Source organism: Myotis daubentonii, chromosome 1 (genome assembly GCF_963259705.1).
Source record: "Myotis daubentonii chromosome 1, mMyoDau2.1, whole genome shotgun sequence".
NCBI lineage: Eukaryota > Metazoa > Chordata > Mammalia > Chiroptera > Vespertilionidae > Myotis > Myotis daubentonii.
Window position 1 is genome coordinate 109,161,761 of NC_081840.1, and position 21,543 is coordinate 109,183,303.

The window sequence follows — 21,543 nt, forward strand, 5'->3', positions numbered from 1 at the left end:
GGCTTACATATAACAGCTTACATTTATAATCATCCAGTTTTGGGGTTTTTTTTCTATTATGAAATAGTTATTCTCCTAGCTTCCAAAACCTTTCCTCTTGGCCTGACTCTGCCTTTTCAAAGACCTGGTCATATCACTCCTCTGCTTAATCAGTTTAATGGAGACTCATTGACTTTAGGATTGAGTAAACACTCTGTAGAGTGGCACTTAGGAGCAAACCCCCACTAACCTCCCCACTTTCCCCCCCGCCCCCCCCCCCACACACTCAGATGTCACCTTGCTCTTTAGTAATCTGTCCTCTACTCTAATCACACAGAATTCATGCAGAATTCTCCCAAATGGTTTGGGGGGAAAAACACCTAAATGGATCATCAGGTGGGTAAGATGGAGTTGATTAAGAAGATAAGGGCAGAACTTAAAGGACAGCAAGGACCTGGACATTCTTTAGGTGGAGGGCCACAAATAGAAAGATAATCAATTTGGCCAGACTGAAAAGAGAGCAGAGAAGACTGAAATTCTCCGTTGGAAGATAATTCTTTGGTGAGCTCCACCCTCTAGAACAGGGGTGGGGAACATCGGGCCCACAGGCTGTATCAGGCCTGAAAAATCATTTGGTCTGGCCCTGCCAAGGCAGCTGCAGGTGGGACTCAGAATTCAATAAATCTGGGAGCTTTTTTCATAGTAACATAAAGTTATATTAAGTGAATTATATAAGCAAACAATGTTATAAACATCCAAATGGCCCTTGGCAGAAAAAAGGTGCCCCACCCCTGCTCTAGAATGACAATAGTAGTTGAGAATAGTCCAATTTGATATTGAGGAACTCTCACAGCAGTGAAGCCATGAGTTATATGCAGGAGGCCATGAACTATAGGGTCATTTCTGACTTTTCTTTTCTTCTTTTTTATTGCTTAAAGTATTACAAAGAGTATTACATATGTCTCCTGTTTTCCCACCTTGACATTCCCCCAGCCTCCCCTACCCCGCAGTGTCTTGTGTCCATTGGTTATGCTTATATGCATGCATACAAGTCCTTCAGTTGATCTCTTACCGCCCCCCCTCCGGCCCCCCAACCCTCCCCGGCCTTCCCGCTGTAGTTTGACAGTCTGTTCAATGCTGCTCTGCCTCTGTATCTATTTTTGTTCATCATATCTAATAAAAGAGAAACATGGTAATTGGCGTACGACTGCTACCCTTCCCATTGGCTAATCAGGGCGATATGCAAATTAACTGCCAGCCAAGATGGTGGCCGGCAGCCAGGCAGCTTGAAACTAACATGAGGCTTGCTTGCTTCAGTGACGGAGGACTCCAACGTTCCCCGCCTGCTGCTGCAGGCCTCTGAGCTGCAACTCTAAGCAACTATGTAACAAATATAGAAGCTAAACAAAACCCCAGAAACCTGCTTTAGTCCGCCGGGCTTCAGCCAGCAGGATTGCAACATTGTAAGCAAAGACCAGAAACCTACTTTCAGCAGCAGAGGCCTAAGAGCTGGAGCCAAGCCTCAAAGCTAAAGCTGGCCCAGAATAAAAAAAGAAAAAGAAAAAAAGGAGCGGTTGGGAGCTTCAGTCACCCCCAGCCTGAAAACAGCCTTCAGACCCTCACCCAGACTGGCCAGGCACCCCAGTGGGGACCCCCACCCTGAAGGATGTGTGACCAGCTGCAAACAGCCATCATCCCCTCACCCAGGCTGGCCAGGCACCCCAGTGGGGACCCTCACCCTGATCCAGGACACCCTTCAGGGCAAACCAGCCTGCCCCCACCCGTGCACCAGGCCTCTACCCTATATAGTAAAAGGGTAATATGCCTCCCAGCACCAGGATCAGCATGACAGGGGGCAATGCCCAAACCTCCTGATCACCCTGCGGCTCTGTGTGTGACGGGGCAGGGCCACAACCTCCCTATCCACCCTGCTCTGTTTGTGACAGGGGAAGGCGCCCCAACCTCCTGATCGGCCCTGCTCTGTGCCTGATAGGGGGGAGCTCCTCAACCCCTTGATCGCCCTGCGGCTCTGTGTGTGACAGGGTGCGGCACCCCAACCCCCCAACACCCCCCCACGGGCCCTGCTCTGTGTGTGACGGGGTAGAGCCATAACCTCCCCATCGGCCCTGCCCTGAGTGTGAGAGTGGTGGTGCCCCAACCCCCTGATGGGCCCTGCTCTATGCGTGAGAAGGGGCAGCACCCCAACCCCCTGATGGGCCCTGCTCTGTGCGTAACAGGGTACAGAGCCCCAACCCCCCTGATGGGCCCTGCTCTGTGAGTGACAGGGTGCAGTGCCCCAGCCCCCTGATTGGCCCTGCTCTGGCATGACAGGGGGTGGTGCTGCAACCTCCCCATCGACCCTGCCTTGAGTGTGACAGGGGGCGGTGCCCCAACCCCCCTAGTCGGCCCTACCCTGAGCGTGACTGAGGGTGGCATCACAACCTCCCAATCGCCCTGCTCTGTGCATGACAGGGGGTGGTGCCCCAACTCCCCAATTGGCCCTGCTCTGAGCCCGACTAGAGGCTGCACCTAGGGATTGGGCCTGCCCTCTGCCACCCGGGAACAGGCCTAAGCCAGCAGGTCGTTATCTCCTGAGGGATCCCAGACTGCTAGAGGGCACAGGCCGGGCTGAGGGACTCCCCTCCCCCCGAGTGCACAAATTTTTGTGCACCTGGCCTCTAGTCAGTTTATAATGGTCTTTATTATCCATAAATGAGTAAGATCATGTGGTATTTTTCTTTCATTGACTGGCTTATTTCACTTAGCAAAATGCTCTCTAGTTCCATCCATGCTGTTGCAAATGGTAAGAATTCCTTCTTTTTTTACAGCAGCATTGTATTCCATTGTGTAGATGTACCACAGTTTTCTAACCCATTCATCTGCTGATGGGCACTTAGGCTGTTTCCAGATCTTCGCTATGGTGAATTGTGCTGCTATGAACTTAGGGATGCATATATCCTTTCTGATTGGTGTTTCTGGTTTCTTGGGATATATTCCTAGAAGTGGGATCACTGGGTCAAATGGGAGTTCCATTTGTAGTTTTTTGAGGAAACTCCATACTGTCTTCCATAGTGGCTGCACCAGTCTGCATTCCCACCAGCAGTGCACAAGTGTTCCCTTTTCTCCGCATCCTCTCCAGCACTTGTCATTTGTTGATTTGTTGATGATAGCTATTCTGACAGGTGTGAGATGATACCTCATTGTTGTTTTGATTTGCATCTCTCGGATGATTAGTGACTTTGAGCATGTTTTCATATGTCTCTTGGCTTTCTGAATGTCCTCTTTTGAAAAGTGTCTATTTAGGTCCTTTGCCCATTTTTTTGATTGGATTGTTTATCTTCCTTTGGTTAAGTTGTATGAGTTCCCTATAAATGTTGGGGATTAAATATAATCATCCAGTTTTTAAAAATAGCTATTCTAGTAGGTGAAATGGTATCTCATTGTGGTTTTGATTGGCATTTCCCTAATAACTAATGTACTTATCCATTTGTATATCTACTTTAGAGAACTGTTCATTCAGTCTTTTGCTCCCTTTTAATTGGGTTTTGGGGTTTTTGTTGTTGTTGTTGAGTTGTAGGAGTTCCTGATTATATTCTTGATATTAATCTCTTATTAGATATATTAATTGCAAATATTTTCTCCCATCCTGTGCCTTATTTTTTCATAGTTTTGATAGTGTCTTTGATGAGACCTGGAACTTTTGCACGTAACCCAAGCATTTCTGGGGAGTTTATCCTCCCCTAGCTGTGGATGAACAAATCAGGACTGTGTGAGAAGTAAGATGTTCTATTTTTTGAAGATGGGACATGAGGGATCCCCATTCATCCATCTGGGTTTGGCCCACAAGACTGGGTCCTTTCCTCCCTGTTTCCTTTAAGTGTTCAAAGACTTGGATCATACAGGAAAAAAGATAAGAGAGAGTAGGGAAAGATTTACTCTTAAATGACTGAGGAAACAAACATGAGCCCAGTCTCAGTACTCAAGAAACCATGCATGCTACAACATGGATGAAACTTAAAACCATGCTAAGTAAAGAAGCCAGTCACAAAGACCACTTTCTGTGTAATTTCATCTATATGAAATGTCCAGAGTAGCCAAATCTATAGAGACAGGAAGAAAAGTAGTAATTTCCTGGGGTTGATAGGGCAGGGAAGGTGGGTTAGGGGGGTATAGGGAGTGACTGTTAATGGGTATGCGCCGCCCCCCCCCTCCCCCCCGTGATGAGAAGGTTCTAAAACTGAGGGTGGCTGGTAGCACAGCTCTGCAAATATACTGAGCACCACGGACTGTACATTTTAGGGAGTGAATTCTATGGCATGTGAATGATGGGGAGCAAAATAAGCCACCCTAAAACATTCCATTTTGGCACATTGATTATTTTGAGTTAAAGATATTTAAGAAACAGCTAATAAAAAGGGACTCTCTGCCCCTCCTTTGTCCCCCTGAAAGCAGGAAATGAATCTTCTATGTGAAGATACACTCCCTATATCAGGAGGGTAGGAGCCATCCTCATTACCAGAGATAGGGAATTCAAGGCCAAGAAGGCTTTATAAACAAACGTTGTTAATTCTTTATTAATTTGCTACCCCAAACTCAAACTCCTTTGTTTTGTCAAATCTGTACAAATAACTCTTCATTTGCTTTAAAGGTATAAAAGCTGCTTGCATTGGTGACTTCTTTGAGTCTCATATTTCTATGGGCTACTGTATGTACAAAATTAAATTTGTTTTTCTCCTCTTAATTCGTCTTATGTCAATTTAATTTTTAGACCAGCCAAGGAGCCTAGAAGAGAAGAAGGGGGAAATTCTCTTCTCCCGCATGAATTATATGTCAATAAAGCTGTTATTGAAAAAGAGAAGGAAAGGAAAAAGGGCCGAGGCCCATGGGTGACTGCCATCCTTCCTTCTGCCTCAGCGTGCTGGTGTCTTCTTCACTTGATGGAGAAGCGTAGCTTTGCCTGGACATGCTCACAGTGGGCATGCTTCATGGTCAGCCCGTAGATGGGGGTTAGGCCCACTTTCACTCCCGGCAGCACACTGAACTCCAGCCGCTGCAGCAAAATGGCCAGAAAAAGGAAGACCTCCCACTTGGCCAGGACCTCCCCTATGCACCGGCGCTTGCCCATGCCAAAGAGCATCACCTTCTCACTCAAGGTCTTGTTGATGGCAGTGCCATCAGCAGTGAGGAATCTCTCTGGCCGGAACTCACACGGGTCCCCCCACAGCTTCCTGCAAGAGAACCAGAGGAGCTGAGATCTTTGGACTGGGAAACCCGGGGAGGGCAGTCCTGGGTGGAGATGTCTGAACAGACTTCTGTTGATACCACCAGTGTTAGAATAGATAGCAATAAGAGGAGAGTGGGGGAAAGGGGCCAAACTGTACTTTAATGCTTATTTCTTTTACATAGCTCTTTCTAAAATGATTAGCCTTGAAAACAGTGCTTTTTAATATTAAATTATCTTCATTCTAATTAATATAAAAGGGGAACCCATATTATATCCTGATTTGTGCTTATTGTTTTGGAGTAATTTTTTTAAAAATTAATTAACTCTAAAGAGAGAGAGAGGAAGGGAGAGAGAAAGAGAGAAAAACATTGACTTTTGTTGTTCCACCCATTCATGCACCCACTGTCAATTCCTGTTTGTGCCCTGACCAGGGATCAACCCACAACCTCAGTGGATGGGATGATGCTCCAAACATCTGAGCCACCTGGCCAAGGTGGAGTAATTACTGATAGCCTCCCACACTCAGAAGTATCCCTGTTTGGATGGTAAATTATGTGGTCCACCTACCTATAGACTAAAGTGTGATTTTCCATACAGAGGTTCCTAAGCCACTCACATCAGAATCACCTCAGTATTCCACCTTAGCTACCAAAGTGGAATCTTGGGGGATGGCATGCCATAATCTGTAACTGACATCCTGGTTAATTCTTTTTTTTATTAATCCTCACCTGAGAATATTTTTCCCACTGATTTTTAGAGAGAGTGGAAGTGAGGGAGAGAAGGAGAGAGAGAGAGAAAGAGAGAGAGAAACATTGATGTGTTTCACATCAATTGGTTGCCTCCTGCATGCACCCAACCAGGAACAGGGATCAGCCCTGAAACCCAGGTACATGCCCTTGACCAGGAATCAAACTGGCTGCCCTTTGGTGTAAAGGCTGATGCCCTAACCACTGAGCACACCTATCCAGGGCCCTGGTTAATTCTTATTGCACTGAAGTTTGAAAAACATAGACCTAAACTTTGTCACCTAGAGAAAACTATACAGCAATTGAGGCACCATTCCTTTATTATATAACCATTTCCTAGAGGGACAAACAGCCTTCCTGACTGCTGAGCTGCATACATATTTTAGTGGGGGATGTGTACTCACTGATCATGATTGACATGCCATTGGTTTATGAAGACATAACGTTCCTTGGGGATATAGAAGCCATTCAGTGTTGTGTCCCTTGTTGTGCTGAAGAGGAAAGAGGGCTCTGTCACGCTCAGGAGCCGGAAAACCGGGGTACATCTCTGGGTGCTTCTTGCTTTTACCTCTACTGCACCCCAAGAGCCTGCCCACCACTGGAAGGAAATGTCAGAAGGAGGGAAGAGGGGAAATTATCCTTCCCCTTCCTTGGCTCCTGTTTTTCCACTTCAACAAGTGTGTACTATACTTCTGTTTGTGCCCAGTTAATGCACTTGGCCATTCTCTGGAGTACTGGGGAGTTCCCAGCCTGGCTGAGGAGTCAGGACTCTCACTCTGGGAATAAATAGACCAATATGAAGGCAGAGGAAGTGTTCACTATCTCTCTTAACATTGTTAAAATCCCAGGACACAATCAAGGACAAATGGCTGTAAGTCCTACAAGATTTCAGAAATGAAGCTGTTTCAGCTAGATGAGTCAAGAAAGGTTCTAGAGGAGAGGAAGTTTTGTCAGGATTGACCTTGGGCAGGGATAGGATTCTGGTAGCCAGAGAAGAGATTACAAGGCATTTCAAGCAGAAGGCCCAGCATAAGCAAAATTGGAGGCTAGCTAAATCATGCTTGTAAAGGGCCAGACTGGTTACATTGAGAGTACTTGTAGGGAGAGAATGCAGCAGAGGTGAATGAGCGCTGAGGTCAGGAGTGTGATTTTCTCCTGAGAGCTGGGTAGTTTTATTGTGTTTGGACAGAATAGGGGTAGACTAGAGGCCAAGAGCCTGTGAGGAGCCTGTGTCATGGTCAGGAAGGAGAGGCTGAGGTCTGAGCCAGGGCCAGAGCTGAGAAACTAGGAAGAGAGGTGGGAGGGCAGAATAGGCAGGCCTCACCTGTGGGGGATGGTGAAGGGGACGAAGGAGGAGTGTCGGAACGTCTCCAGGATGAAGGCCTCCATATAAGGCAGCTGGGGTCTGTCAGAGAGCCGGGGACACCGTGCCCTGCCAACCACTGTGTCTGCAGGGGACAGTGGACAGACAGGGCTTAGAGGTTGCCCTGACTGCTCCATGGTGTCCCTTATTATACCAACTGCCACTCAATGTGGCCTCACTCTATATCTATTTACATGTTGAGACCCACTAAACCTCCCTCAGCACCTCCTAGACAAGGGTGGACAACATTGTATGCACAAGGTTTGCATGTAACAGCTATTATAGATTGAACAAATGATCTGGGATCCCAAGGCTTCTCTATGCATACCCAGTTCCTCCTGGATCTTCAGCTGTATCTCAGGATTTGTCACAAGGTACATAAGGCACCAGGAGATGGCTGTTGTGACCGAGTCAAATCCTGGGCAGTGAGGGGCAAGGTGAGGAAGGAACAAGAAACCAATATTTACCAAGCACCCACCATGTATGTAATAAGCATTATCTTCCTCTGTCTCCCTCTCCTGACCTCCTGCCCCCAACCTTGAGTCACTAGTTTCATAATTAGTTGCTGGAATTATAGGGACTGAGACTCATAGGCCAGAGAGCCATTTATTGTTCAAATGGGGAAACTGAGATCCAGAGAAGGAGAAGGACTTAGCTGAGTTTCCCCTGGGAGTTGGTGGCACAGCCTGGGCTCAAACCCTGAACATGGGCCAGATCTCTATGTCCTGCACCATCTGGCATGTGGTTCAATAATTATTTGATGGACTTGGGTACTGGGAAGTGCTGTGGGTGAACAGCAAACACTGATGGATGGAGGGGCAGGGGCCTGGCTCTTACCAGCCCCAAAAATGTCGTTGATAAGGCTGACAATCTTCTCCTCAGGGATGAAGCCACCACTGGGTCTGGAGTCCTTCTTGCCGTGCTTGAACAGGGCATCTGTGATATCCTGAACACTGTCCTGAGGGATCACAAGTTTAGAGGCACTCCCTCACTTCCAGGGCCAAAGGCTGGACCTTGCTCCCAACCCATCTGGCACTCGCTCCCTCCCCCCAAACCTCCAGTCATTGGGTTAGGCTCACAGCAGGAGGGCTTAAGGTATCATTTCATGCCCCATTGACCATCTCAATAACCCTAGGGCTCCAATTTCAAAGGAGGAGGTTAGTGTGAGTAAGGGAAGCAAAGTGACAGCAGAGCTGAGTGTCAAGGTTCAGGTTCCTGCAGAACAAAAGCCTTCTCTCTCTGCCATTTGAGCTGCTCTGAGAAGGAGGCTATTGTTATGAGGAACCTGAGACCAGAGTGGGAGAAGGAATAATTACCTTCAGTTCACATAGCTGATTCCCAGGAGTCCCAGAGCCTTCCTAGGCCTTGGCTACACATCAGCTGTGTGGGTACTTTGGAGCTGGGTGAGAGAGGGCACACCCAGGCTCTGCAGGGTGCCTTCTCACTACCTGTGTGCTGGGCTCACCTTGTCGAAGTTCTGATAGTGCTTCTGGATCATTATCTGCAGGAACTGCACGAACCTCTGGTTGAAGGCCTTGAACCTCTGCAGGGTGGGGTTGGGCAGGTATTTAAGGATAGGGAAGAAGTCCACGGGGTTCCCAGTGGAGGCAGACTCCACAAACTCATGGCTGTTCTTCACAAGGCTGAGCATCTCCTCACTGCTCTGGGGGAAGTGCTGCCCGAAACACATGACACCAATGACTTTGGCCACTGACACCACCACTTGATTATAGGGATCAAAGCGGCCAGCCCCTGACATCAGCTCCTGGAACTTGCTGATGAGGGCCTCAGCCTCCTTGCTCACATGTTCCTCCAGGTAGCAGGAAAATGAGGAAGCTGGGTCTGAGGCAATGGAGAAGCTGTTGAGGGCATTCTGGGCCAGGCGCCGGCGGGCAGCCCACACCGGTCCAGAGTCCGGGTTGAAGGCCATGCTCTGGCCATCAGTGATCAGGGTGAAGCTGTAGAGGTCAGGCCGGCCCTTGAAATCATTGCCCTGCCGCACCAGGGCCTGCCGGATGGTGTCCAGGCCACTGAGCACCAGCACAGGTGTGCAGCCAATGCGGATCTCTAGCACGTCCCCATAATGCTGGCTCAGTCGTGACAGCGCCAGGTGTGGGTTCTTCCCCAAGGTCAGCATGTGTCCAAGCAGGGGCCAGCCCCAGGGCCCTGGAGGACTCTTCAAGCCTTTGGGGACCCGAGGCTGCCAGGCCCTGAACACCCAGAATACTAGGCAGAAGGTGGTGGAAGCCAGGAGAAGCTCCATGGCCCAAAGGGAATTGAACCAGGACAATGCCATCTGTACCAACTGCAGGAGAAGAAAGAGGAACCAGACAGGATCAAGATCGAGCCCTTCTTTCCTTCCTTCACTCAGTCAATAAACACTGGCACATGTTCTGTGTGTGGCTCTCAGCTAGACACCAGAAAGACTAAGTTACATGTACCATGGATTCTGCATGCCAGGAGCTCACCCTTAGTGCATCATAGAATCTAAAGTCTAGAAAGTGTCTGAATTCCCAGCCATAGCTTTCCCTTCTCCTGTCACCTCAATTTCCAATTCTGAGGCTGGGGTAGAAGCAAGTGGCCACTTCACAATGGGGAAGCACCCCCTGCGAGTCCCCAGCATAGGGTGTATGCTGAGCATTGTGTCAAAGGGGCCCCACCAGTGCTGGCTTCCTGCTGATACTGCCTCATACCCAGGAAATAGAGAGGTGTTCCTATTCAGCAAAACATAGGGGCCAAGGTCCCAGGATTGATGCAAATGGCTTATAATTCTCCTCTCTCGAAGTAGTCTTTATCAAGAACAAGAAGTTTACCTCCTCCTAAGATGCCCCACCCATCTTGGAGGCTGAAGTTGGACTGCAGCCAGAGGGAACTTCCCCATCTCTTCACATCAATCACACTAAGGGTCCTTAGAAATGGCTTACTTAAAAATGGAGAAACTGAGGTCTGGAGCTAGGCAGCAAGGACTAGAACTCAGGCCTCCTATACCTCACCGAGGTTCCCCCCAACCCCTCCACTTCCACTGTTCCCAAGATATATGGTTGGGGTGGGGGTCCCAGAGACTGGGAATGAGCCCAAGAATGGTACCTGTAGAGGCAGGTGCTTGAGATCCGTAGGGTTGTGGGGACTGGTGCAGAGCTTCTGGCTCCAGGTGTTGGTGCCTTTTATAAACACCTATATTGACCCAGCTGTCCTGGTCACCTGATAGCAAAGTCACTGAATAAAGTTGGAAGGATCTCTTGGCTCCACCTACTACCCAGGCCCAGGGGCAGCTCTTCAGGATAGATGCTGTGTCTCTGGGGAGGAATGCCCAGCTCCTTTCAGGGTCCCAGGTTGGGGGAGATTATTTCTCTCAAGGACAAGGCAGGGTGCTGGAAGTGAGAGGCCTCTGGACTAGTCCATCCTTCTTTCCACTGTGCCCATAGTGAAGGACCCTGTTGGGCACTGAGTCCGGGCCAGTCAGAAGGCTCACTGTTCCTCTTCAGAAGGGTGTTCTGTAGTACTCTTCCAGCAACCTGCAAAATCCGATAAGGAATAAGAGTGTTCCAGCCACCTCTGAATTTCAGCCCAAGTCCTTATTCTGAAACCAAGAGATGACAAGAGAGGCATTCTAAAGAGAGGCTCCTCACCCTCCTCCCTCCCAGTAAGAGATGGTAAAACTGAATTAAGAAAATCCATGCTGTGGGCTGTTCCTCGTGGCAATTGTCTTACACTCTTCAAAATGGTCAATGTCATTAAAAAAAGACAAGGGCCTTTTTCTAAGCAAAGAGACTAGAGACATAACCACATGCAATATGTGAACCTCGACTGGGTCCTGAATTAAAAAATATTTTTAAGCTACAAAAGACATTTTTGGGACAATTTAAGACACACAAACAAGAACTGGAGATGACATATTATGGAATTAATGTTCTTCAGTCTGAACATAGTATCATGATTATGTGGGAGAATATTTTAGAACTTCTTAGTAGATTAATGAATACTATGGTGTTTGAAGATAAAATGCCATGATTTCTGAAACATAGTTTTAAAGAATTCTGTTTTAAAATGTATATCTACCTGTATATCTATAGAAAGGAGAAAGAGAGTAGACATCACAAATGCCAGCTCTCCATGAACATCTGTGAAAGTATGTGGGTGTTCATTGTATTTAGGTGAAAGGCTGTGGCTTGGTAAGGAGTCCCACAGCAGTTCTCTCCTCCCCCTGGGGAAGGAAGGAGGCACCTCCCCATCTCACAAAGCCAAGTGAAGGGAATCCCAGGAGGCCCAAACTTTAAGAGTGGAATGCCTGCTGGAAGGGGACTCCCCGGCCCTGAGTCCAAGTGGGTGGCATGCGGGTGAGGGACACTGTGGCCTATGTGTACTTAGCACACACTTTATAGCACTGGATACTTATGGGCCCAGCATTGTTCTAAGAGCTTAATATGTATTAACAAAACATATTCTCAGTAATCCTATGGGATAGAAATTAATACTATTATCATATTAAGTGAGGTAATGGAGGCACAAGGAAGTTACATTAACAGCATTAGAGTTGGGAAGTCAACCTTTAAAACAGCAGTTCTCAACCTGTGGGTTGCGACCATCAGAAAACACATATAGCATATCAGATATTTACATTACGATTCATAACAGTAGCAAAATTACAGTTATGAAGTAGCAACAAAAATAACTTTATGGTTGGGGGTCACCACAACATGAGGAACTGTATTAAAGGGTCGCGGCATTAGAAAGGTTGAGAAGCACTGCTTTAGAAGAATGTGCTCTGGATGATACACTGTGCTCCAGCTTGACACATATCCCTGGAATTGGGGGAAATATGTGAACATAGAGACTGCATGGAACAACATGTGAAGGTGAGGGTAGCGGAAGGCAGCCTACATGGCCAGAACTGGGTAGCTTATCAGGATGTGAGTCTCCTGATGGGAGACTCATGCCAAAGGGAACTGGACTTCAGGTGCATGAATGAGACTTCACTGCAGAAGGGGTCACCAGCAGTGACAGACTATAGGGCAGGCCCTGTGGGAATGAGCTGAGGGCAAGCAAGAGGTGAGCACAGTTTGCATCACTGACGGCGCCAGCCCCACTCACATCCACTGCTGGAGCCGGCCCCAATCATTTCACGCTGTCAGTGGGTGTGAGCAGGGCCGGCACCATCAGCATGTGGGAGTGGAGGCAGCAGGAGTGGGGCTGCCAACAGACAGGTGACCAGGGGCTGTGGCAGGAGGGGCAGGTGCAGGCACGGAGGATGGGCCAAGACCCAGCCCATTGCCTACCGTAGCCTTGCAGCCCACAGTTCCTTTCAAGGTGCACGAATCCGCGCACTGGGCCCCTAGTATGTATATAAAACCCTAATATGCAAATAGACTGAATGGCGGAACAACCCAACAACCAAACAATTGGATGATATGACATGCACTGACCACCAGGAGGCACACGCAGAACATGGTGGGTGTCGGCCGCAGCGGGATGGTGGAGCAGGTGAATCGGGGTGCCAGACCAGGTGGGGCGCTGGTTGCTGTCATCGGGGCGAGCCTCTGGTGGTTACTGAAAATTCTTTGCTCCTGTGTGCCACAGTCCTGCCCAGCACTCGCACCTGCTACCAGTGCCGGAGCCACTGCTCCCACCTGCTGCTGGCCCCAATTGCCCCTGAGGGCTTCTACACCTCCCCCTTCTTCTGAGGGGTGATCAGGGCAGCAGCCGCAGCTTGCACCACTGACAGTGCCGGCCCCACTCACACCCACTGCTGGTGCCAGCCCCAATCGCTTCATGCTGTCAGTGGGTGTGAGTGGGGCCCACGCCATCAGTGTGTGGGAGCAGCGGCGGCAGCGGGAGCAGAGCTGCTGGCAGACAGGGGACCATGGGCTGCAGTGGGAGGGGCCAGGTGGGGGCACAGAGGATGGGCTGAGACCCGCCCCTGTGCCCAACGCAGCCTTGTGGCCCACAATTCCTTTCAAGGTGCACAAATTTGTGCAGTGGGCCCCTAGTAATCCTATCTAATAAAAGTGTAATATGCAAATTAACCATCAATCCATGACAAAGATGGCAGTGCCCATAGCAGCGGGGGTGGGAGGGAGGGAGGGGTGTGTGAGGGGGGGACACTGGCGGCAGCGCCCTGGTGACGCGAGCCCAGCGTCCCGCACCCCTGGCCGCGTGGAGGGAGGGGCCTCTGGTCAGAAGCCAGGGCACAGGATGCTGGGCTCATAATCGCCACTAGCGACGCGAGCCCAGCATCCTGCGTCCTAGTTGCATGGAGGGAGGGGTCGGGGGCACAGCATCCCATGCCCTGGCTGTGTGGAGGGAGGGGCCTCTGGCCACAGGCCTGGTGTGGGACACTGGCATCATTGCAGGCCGGGCTGAGGGACCCCCACCCTCCCGTGCACGAATTTCATGCACCAGGCCTCTAGTATTATAATAACTACTAGTGGCCTGGGGCACAAAAATTTGTGCACTCAGGGGGTCCCTCAGCCCGACCTGTGCCCTCTCGCAGTCTGGGACCCCTCAGGGGATGTCTACCTGCTGGCTTAGGCCTGCTCCCCGGGGGATTGGGCCTAAGCTGGCAGTCAGACCTCCCTCTGGCAGCCTGGGAGCCCTCGGGGGATGTCCACTTGCCAGCGGGGAGCAGGCCTAAGCTGCAGTCAGACATCCTTAGCGCTGCTGAGGAGGCAGGAGAGGCTCCCGCCACCACCACTGTGCTGGCAGCCGTCAGCCTGGCTTGTGGCTGAGCAGAGCTCCCCCTGTGGGAACACACTGACCACCAGGGAGCAGCTCCTGTATTGAGCATCTGCCCCCTGGTGGTCAGTGTGTGTCATAGTTACCAGTCATTCCCAGTCATTCTGCTGTTAGGGCCAATTTGCATATTACCCTTTTATTATATAGGATGTATGGTATCAGGTGTATTTTAGACTTATTAGGTTTATCACCTGGTAAGTTATATAATGTCTAATCACTATATTGTACACCTGAAGCTAATGTAATAGTGTATGTCAATGGTAATTGAAAAAAAAAAACTTTAAAAAATTTACTTTCTCTCCCTCACCTCTCTCTCTCTCATTTTAACTAACTAAATTCATTGTTTATTCATATTTCCTTAGTTTTTACCTAATGACCTTTTCTGTTCCAGGATCCCACCAAGAAGATAGCACATTACATTAAATTATCATGTTGCTTTAGCCCCCCCTCCTCACTCCCGGCCCCCCCCCGCCCCCAGCCCCTAGGTTTTGATGTTTCTCAGACAATCCTTTTTTGATGACCTGGACAGTTTTCAGGAGTACTGGTTGGGTATTTTGTGGGATGTCCCACTGTTGCAATTTGTCTGTTGTTTCTCTCATGGTAAGGCTGAAGTTATGGGTTATTGGTAGGAAGACCACAGAAGTAAAGTGTCATTTTCATCACATCATGTCTAGGGTACATACTGTCAACCTAACTTAGGACGATTGATATTGGCCTTGATCAGGTGGTGGAAGTAGTGTTTACCAGGCTTCTCCACAATGAGGTGACTCCTTTCTCCCCTTTCCATTCTGTGCTCTTTGGAAGGAAGTCACTATGCATAGCCCACACCTAAGGAGTGGGAGTTCTACTCCCCTCCCTGGAGGACGGAGTCATTTGGATTTCTATGTGAGAGACTATCTCATTATTTTTAAGATTTTCTAAAAACTTTTTATTAAATTACAAGGTATAAAAAATGCAGATATGTGCACAGTTTGATGAATTTTGACAGTTTTAACAAAGCCATGTAACCAGCTTCAGATCAAGATTCAGAACATTGTCAGCACCCTCCAGGGTAACCATGACCCCAACTTCTAAGAGCTTACACTAGTTTTGTTCTTTATATAAATGAAATCATGCTGTGTTTACTTTTTTTGGCATGGATTTTAAAACATTAATAGATTTTGTTTTTACAGCAGTTTTAGGGTTATAGGAAAACTAAGTGGAAACTCCAGAGAGCTTCCATATGCCTCCATCCCCATCATGGTTTCCCCTAATATTAACATCTTGTATTAGGGTAATGCATTTGTTACAATTGGTGAATAAATATTCACACATTATTACTAACTAAAGTCTCTAGTTTACATTAAGGTACTCTTTGTGTTCTAAGATGTTTTTTCACTTTTTTATCATGGTAAAATATAAAACAAAATGAACCATTTCAACCATTTTTAAAAATCCTCACCCAGAGACATGCTTATTGATTTAGAGAGAGGGGAAGGAAGAGAGAAAAACATCGATGTGAGAGAGAAACATCAATCAGCTGCCTCCCATAGGCGCCCTGACCAACAACCTAGGTATGTGCCCTGACCAGGAACTGAACCTGAAACCTTTCAGTGGCCAACACTCCAACCGAACCACACCGGCCAGAGCCCATTTCAACCGTTTAAATGTATGATCCAGCGGGCAGCATGCACTCCTGTATCTGGTTTCTGTCACCTATTCTTTTTTATGAGATTCATTGATAATGGTGGGTGTAGTTGCAGTTGTTGTATGGTGTTTTGTTATAATATGAATACACAACAGTTTATCCATTCAACGGTTGGTTGACATTTGGGTTGTTTTCCATGTTGAGCTGTGTTGAGCCTGGCTGCTCTGAGCATTCTTGCACGTGTTTCGTGTGTGTTTCTGCTGTATATAGACTCAGGAATTGAAATGCTGGGTCATAGGCAGGGCCTAACTCGGCAACAGTAGATTCTACCAAACAATTTCTCAAAGTTGTTTAGCCAATTTTATTCCCAGCAGCTGTGTATGAGGGTGTCAGTTGCTTTTCATTCTCACCACCACTGGATTATTTTCAACTGTTTTCATTTCAGCTGTTCTGGAGTATTATGTATTGACCATTTCCCTTTTAAAAGTTCCTAGGGTTCCCCAAAATTTCAGGATAAAAACCAAACTCCTTTGCTTAGCACTTGAAAGCATCAACAGCTCTTGCTCGTCTATCTGTCCCTGTGTGTCACCATGTCCTCCTTGTGCCCACCTCCACTGTCCTTCTCCATATGTTGATGCCTTTGCTTGAAACCCTACCCTGTATTCTCCAGCCAACTCCTGCTCATTTTAAACCCTGCTTAGCTGTCACCACATTGACTGGGTCAAAATCCCTCCTGTGAGTTCGTTCAGGCCCCTCACTGCCCTCCTCAACAGTACCCAGCATACTGTCTCCCTTTGGACTGTGAGCTCCCTGAAGGTTGAGGTAACTTCTGCTTTCCTTCATAACTCTAGTCTCTAGCACAAGGATGACACACAGCTTGTACTCAGAAAAAGACTGTTAAGTCAATTGCTGTTCATAAGTAAGAATGCTAACCTACACAGAAGCTTTGCAAAAACTCTGCTTCAGGCATTTCCTGCATTAGTTTTATGGAAATTGCAAATAATAATTCTTATAATTAAAATTTATTGAGCATCTGCATTGGGCATCTCTGTTTTAGCTTCATAGTAACCCTATGAGGTTAAGTACTGCCATTAGCCTCATATTGTAGTTGATGAAATGGAGTCCTGGAGATATTAAGTAATTTTCTTCAGAGCCAGAATGTGAGGGAAAGCAATTCAGTGGGCATGGTGCAGGGGAGAGGCACATTCAGAATTCACTATTCAGAGGCAAGGAGCCCAGGGAAAGGCAGGGTGTGACTAAGGTTAAGGGGAGAGGAAGGGTAAAGGGCACCCCTAGGTCACTCAATATATTTATTCAGTGTACATTCATCAGCCAAGCCAGGTGGCCAGATTGCAGCAATTGGCAGCTCCTTCTTCTTCTTAGTGGGGCGGGTCCTCCCTTGTGCCCTTCACCATTCTCACCATTCCATTCTTACCTCTGTCGCAGCTAGTTTTGGGCTAGCCAATCCCTAACCCAAACTCTAATTCAGATGGAGGGCCCCTTGAGGGCAGAGGCTGAGATGCATTCATCTCAGCCCAGACCTGATACAGAGGAAGGACTTTGTGGACATTCTTGCTGTGGGAAGCGTAGGTGAATAATTAGAGCTGGGAGTCTCACAATCTATTGGGTAGGGACCTGGAACTTCCGTCCTGGACTTCCAGTTCACTCACTGCCTGTGTCAATCAGAGGCCCCCATCCTCAATATGACCAAATGGTTCATTTCATTTTCTTGCTCAAACATCTTCCCTCTGGGTCACCGCCCCAGCCAGAAACCTGGGAATCTTTGAAGATTGCTTCTCTGTCACCTCCCACCAAATTCTCAAGATTCTGCCTCCTAAGTACTTCTTGAGTCTGACCCTTTCTCTCCATTACTGTGGCACTCGGCTTCTCAATTCTCACTTCCCACCTGGACTTTTGCAGGAACCGCCTACTTGGCCTCACTGCCTCTAGACCAGTGCTGTCCAATAGGACTTTCTGTAATGGTGGAAATGTTCTCTGTTTGTGCTACCTGTGGTTGTTGAATGAAATGTGGCAAGTATAAGTGACATACTGAATTTTAAATTCTATTTCATTTTAAATTTAAGTAGTTTCTTGTGGCTACTGGCTACTGTATTGGCCAGCATAGCTCCAGGAGCCCTTCCCACCTCATCCCTCTCTAAACCATGCTCCACGCTACCACCCAAGTGAACTTTCTGAAATTGCATTTAAAACCAACTTCAAACATCTAAGCTCAGCATGTGAGCCATTTCCTACTCTTCTCGCCTCATTTCCTATCCTACTCCTCCCTCCCTTTCATGCATCTTTCCACCCATCAGAGGGAACATCTTATAATTCTTTTAGTTTTCTGCCTTTGTGCATTCATACATGCTGTTCCCTCCCAACCACTTCTTCCCCATCCAACAGACACCCTGAAGGAAATACATTGCTTCCAGGTTAGAAATGCTAATTCATACTGCAGTACAATGATGCATTAATGACAAAACATTCTCATCTGTCCATTAAAATAGATCATCCAAAAGTCAGCTCCAAGCCCATCTCCTCTGGAGTGTCCTGACCCCTACTCTGGTTCAGATCCTCTTCCTTTGGGCATAGCTCTCTCATGGCACTTACACCACAGGGCCATATTGCTTTGGTTTTATTTCCACTGTTCTCAGAGGAAACTTACAGCAGTGAGTAAGACAGGCCTTGCTTTCAGGGAGGACACTTACAACTAGCAGGCAGGCAGAGGGATGAGGTAATTGCAGACCCAGGTTGTGCTGAAAATCCTCTACTCCCCCTGCTTCTCTGCCCTGCTGTGTGCACTGAGAGGCTGACCTCTGCAAACTGTGTCAAGGGGCTCCCCCATATTTTGGTTTCTTGTTGCATTCAGTCAATGGAAGGCATTGGCATGAGATGGAAGTAGGGGAGGAGAGTGAGAGTGGGATATTTTTTCTTTAGACCCTCCCTGCAAAGTCACCATGGTAAGCCACAGCTCCTGCAAGGCAGCTCTTCTCTTCTTACAGTTTCTCTCTCTCTGGGTTCCGGAACAGTTTCTTCTTCTTACCCCTTCAAGCCCAAGACGATGAGGGCTCCTTTCTGTTACTAATCATATGGTACCACACTATCCTGTCTTGGTTTCTCTATACCTTGCCCACACCTTTGTAAATAGCCCCCTCATTAAACTCTCCTCAATGACCAGCTTGAATGGGACCTGTTTCTTGCAAGGGCACTGAATAAAATAAAATGGTTCTTTGCAAATTTCTGCTCCACCATCGTTGGAAGGTCAGCCTTTCTCCCAGGCTGGCTCTCTTATGGCTACTGAGTTTCAGCCATCACATCCAGACATGACAAAGGCCAGAGGGGCAAGAGTGCATCTCTTGCCATGTATCCTTTGTAAGAGTGAGAAAACCTTTCCTAAAAGCTATCCCACCAGATTTCTCCTACATGGTCAGAATCATGTCACAGATCCAAGTTTAATCCAAACACCAACAAGGCAACTGAGGCCACGATGACTGGTTCAGACCAGCCAGGAACCACTGCCTGAGTCTGGGAGTTTGAGGACAACCTCTGCACAAAGCACATAGCTCTGGAAAGGAATATGGAGGATACCTGGATAAAATGGAAGCGGGGAGAGAGTTGGGAAGAAGGAAAAATCAAGGTGGGGAGATGGCTACTAGATGTCTACAGGTGGTGGAACAGTTGGGAGAGGGTCCCCAAGTTGGTTGAGTGGCCTGTCACTGGTTGGGGGGACAGCCAGGCTGTGCCCTGATAGGTCTAAATGACACCATCTTCTTGGCAGAGACTGGGGAAGCACATCCAGAAGCATTTGGCTGACAAAGTAGGTTCCTCAGAGACCCTGATTTGATGAGAGTTCAAGAACAGTCACTAACAGCAAACCTTTGTGTTTAATATACAAAAGGGCGTCTTTAACTTGGAACATTAGCATGGCCTTGAGCATGCCCTTCAGGAAGTCAGCATGTCCTCAGACCTGCTTTCACAACACACTGGCCTGGAAAACATTTCCCCAGCAATAAGGTATTGCCAACCTGACCACAATTAATCAACTTCTGATATATAATATGGGTCTAAGCAATCAAATTGATAGTATTGAAGGAAGAAGAGAAAAAAGGAAAAAGAAGGTCTACCTTCATCTCTACTACCCTCCATCTAGAGCCAGCCCAGAACCTCTGGGCCTCTCCTCTCCCTTCTCTGAGAAGTGTTCCAGGGTCTGTATCTTTGCAGCCCTTCCCACCCACCAACCCATGGAGGTCTCCTGTCTCAATCCTGCAGAGCCCTCTCTGCTGAGAGCATTTATAAAACCTGCTGTTTACTGATTATTGTTGTGGGGCCAGATTGTGGGAGAGAGGAGCTGTAGTCTGTTGAGAGAAACCAGGAGGCTTTGAAATTGAAAGAGGTTGTGAATTTCTGGTGATTGTGACCATGTGTTCAGCAGTGAGGCCTAGCTCTGATGCTGATCCTGGGTAGCAGTGAAGGTGGTATAAGGTAGGATGCCTAAGCTGGGCCAGGTTGTGATGAGCTTCCTAAGACAGGACTATGTCTGTCTTCCGGCAGCAAAATGACACTCACCTAGCAGGTGCTGAAGAAAATATCTGGGCTGACCCAATTTGGACCCAGAATTTCACCAAGCCTCTGCTATGTCAAACCTGGTGTATTTTCCTATTTGGGAGTTTGACATGTTTCCATTCATTTATTTACCAAATATTCATTTAGCATCCACAATGTGCCAGCTTGCTATTGATAAAGGATTGATAAAAACAGGCAAAAGCCCCTGCTCTGCTGGAGCTTACATTCTAGTTGAGGGATATAGACCATACACAATATGAAAGAGTAAAATACATAGTATGTCTGAAATTTCTAAGTGCTACAAATAAAAATCAAGTTAAGGAAAGGGAGAGAGACTATGACTCAGGGTAACAGTTTTACATAGAATGGTTAAGGAAGGCATATGGAAAAGGTAATATCTGAGGAAGCAAGACGTGAGGGTTTGGGGATAGTTTTCATGTGGAGGGAACAGCAAGTGCAAATGCCCTGAGGCAGAGTGCTAGATGACTTCTACTTGGCTCTCCTGCTTCCCAAGGTAAGAGGGAGAAGGCGCTTGGGGTTCAGAGGTCAAGTGGGATAGAGGGTGGCTGGTGTGTGTGTGTGAAAACACATTGGGAAGCAAGTCCTAATTCTATACAACCACTCACACTGTATTCTTCTCAAACAGCTTCACCCAGCCTCCCACGCCCATGTTTTGCTCTTGTTATGTCCTGTCTTCTTGCCAGAAATGTCTTTCCTGTACTCTTCATATTCCATAATGCTTCTCCAGTCCCCCACTCTCCCAGAGTCCCTTTACCTGCTCCCTCCATCCCAGCTTCTCACAGCTCCTGAAGTATTTCTAGATTCAACATAGGTTGTATGTCCTGCCTCCACCATGCAGTAGAGCTTTGTTGTGGGTTTTGCTTTCTCCCCATCCCCCTGCCACATAGCCCTCAATGGTGCTGACTGCAGATTCTAAGCTGGACCAGTCTGCTGGGTCAAGACCTTCAGCAGTCTCTATCCCCCCCAGCCCAGAGCCGTCTCTGCTCCCTACTTTGTTTTCCTGGTATTGATCGTCAGGGAATCAGCCAAAGAGCTTCTCACGCAAAGGCATGCAAACTTTGACCCAGAATTGTCTATTCAGCTCCTGGCCAAGGTTCTCTAACCTCCTGCCTGTCTCCCTCTTTCTTTGCCCCGTGCTCCTGAGCACCCCCACCATCTGGGAGCTGTTCTGTGGAGATAGGACTGGGTGAGAAGTGCAATGCTTTCCTTAACCCTCATTGCACCAGACTTATGTCCAGGAGTATGGGGAGATGGGAGCCCTGATCCAGGGGCTAAGGCTGTACCCCTT

The 21,543-nt window shown here is 47.9% G+C and overlaps 1 protein-coding gene across 1 annotated transcript; it reads right to left on the reverse strand.

Annotated features, from left to right (window-relative positions):
- Nucleotides 1–4,875: 4,875 nt before the first annotated feature.
- On the reverse strand, nt 4,876–9,617 carry LOC132226266 (cytochrome P450 1A2). Its single transcript, XM_059681054.1, has 6 exons — nt 8,778–9,617; nt 8,150–8,270; nt 7,641–7,730; nt 7,274–7,397; nt 6,354–6,440; nt 4,876–5,207 (listed from the first exon to the last, which is right to left on the reverse strand). Exons 1-6 carry the CDS (start codon nt 9,606–9,608, stop codon nt 4,910–4,912), a joined length of 1,551 nt encoding a protein of 516 aa, XP_059537037.1. The 5' UTR covers nt 9,609–9,617; the 3' UTR covers nt 4,876–4,909.
- Nucleotides 9,618–21,543: the final 11,926 nt, after the last annotated feature.

Coding starts and splice junctions, on each gene's coding strand:
- LOC132226266 (XM_059681054.1), bottom strand. CDS start 9,608: ATGGCATTGTCCTGGTTCAATTCCCTTTGGGCCATGGAGCTTCTCCTG. Junction 7,731..8,149: donor CAACGACATTTTTGGGGCTG/GTAAGAGCCAGG, acceptor CTCACTGCCCAG/GATTTGACTCGGTCACAACA. Junction 5,208..6,353: donor TGGCATGTCAATCATGATCA/GTGAGTACACAT, acceptor GTTCTCTTGCAG/GAAGCTGTGGGGGGACCCGT.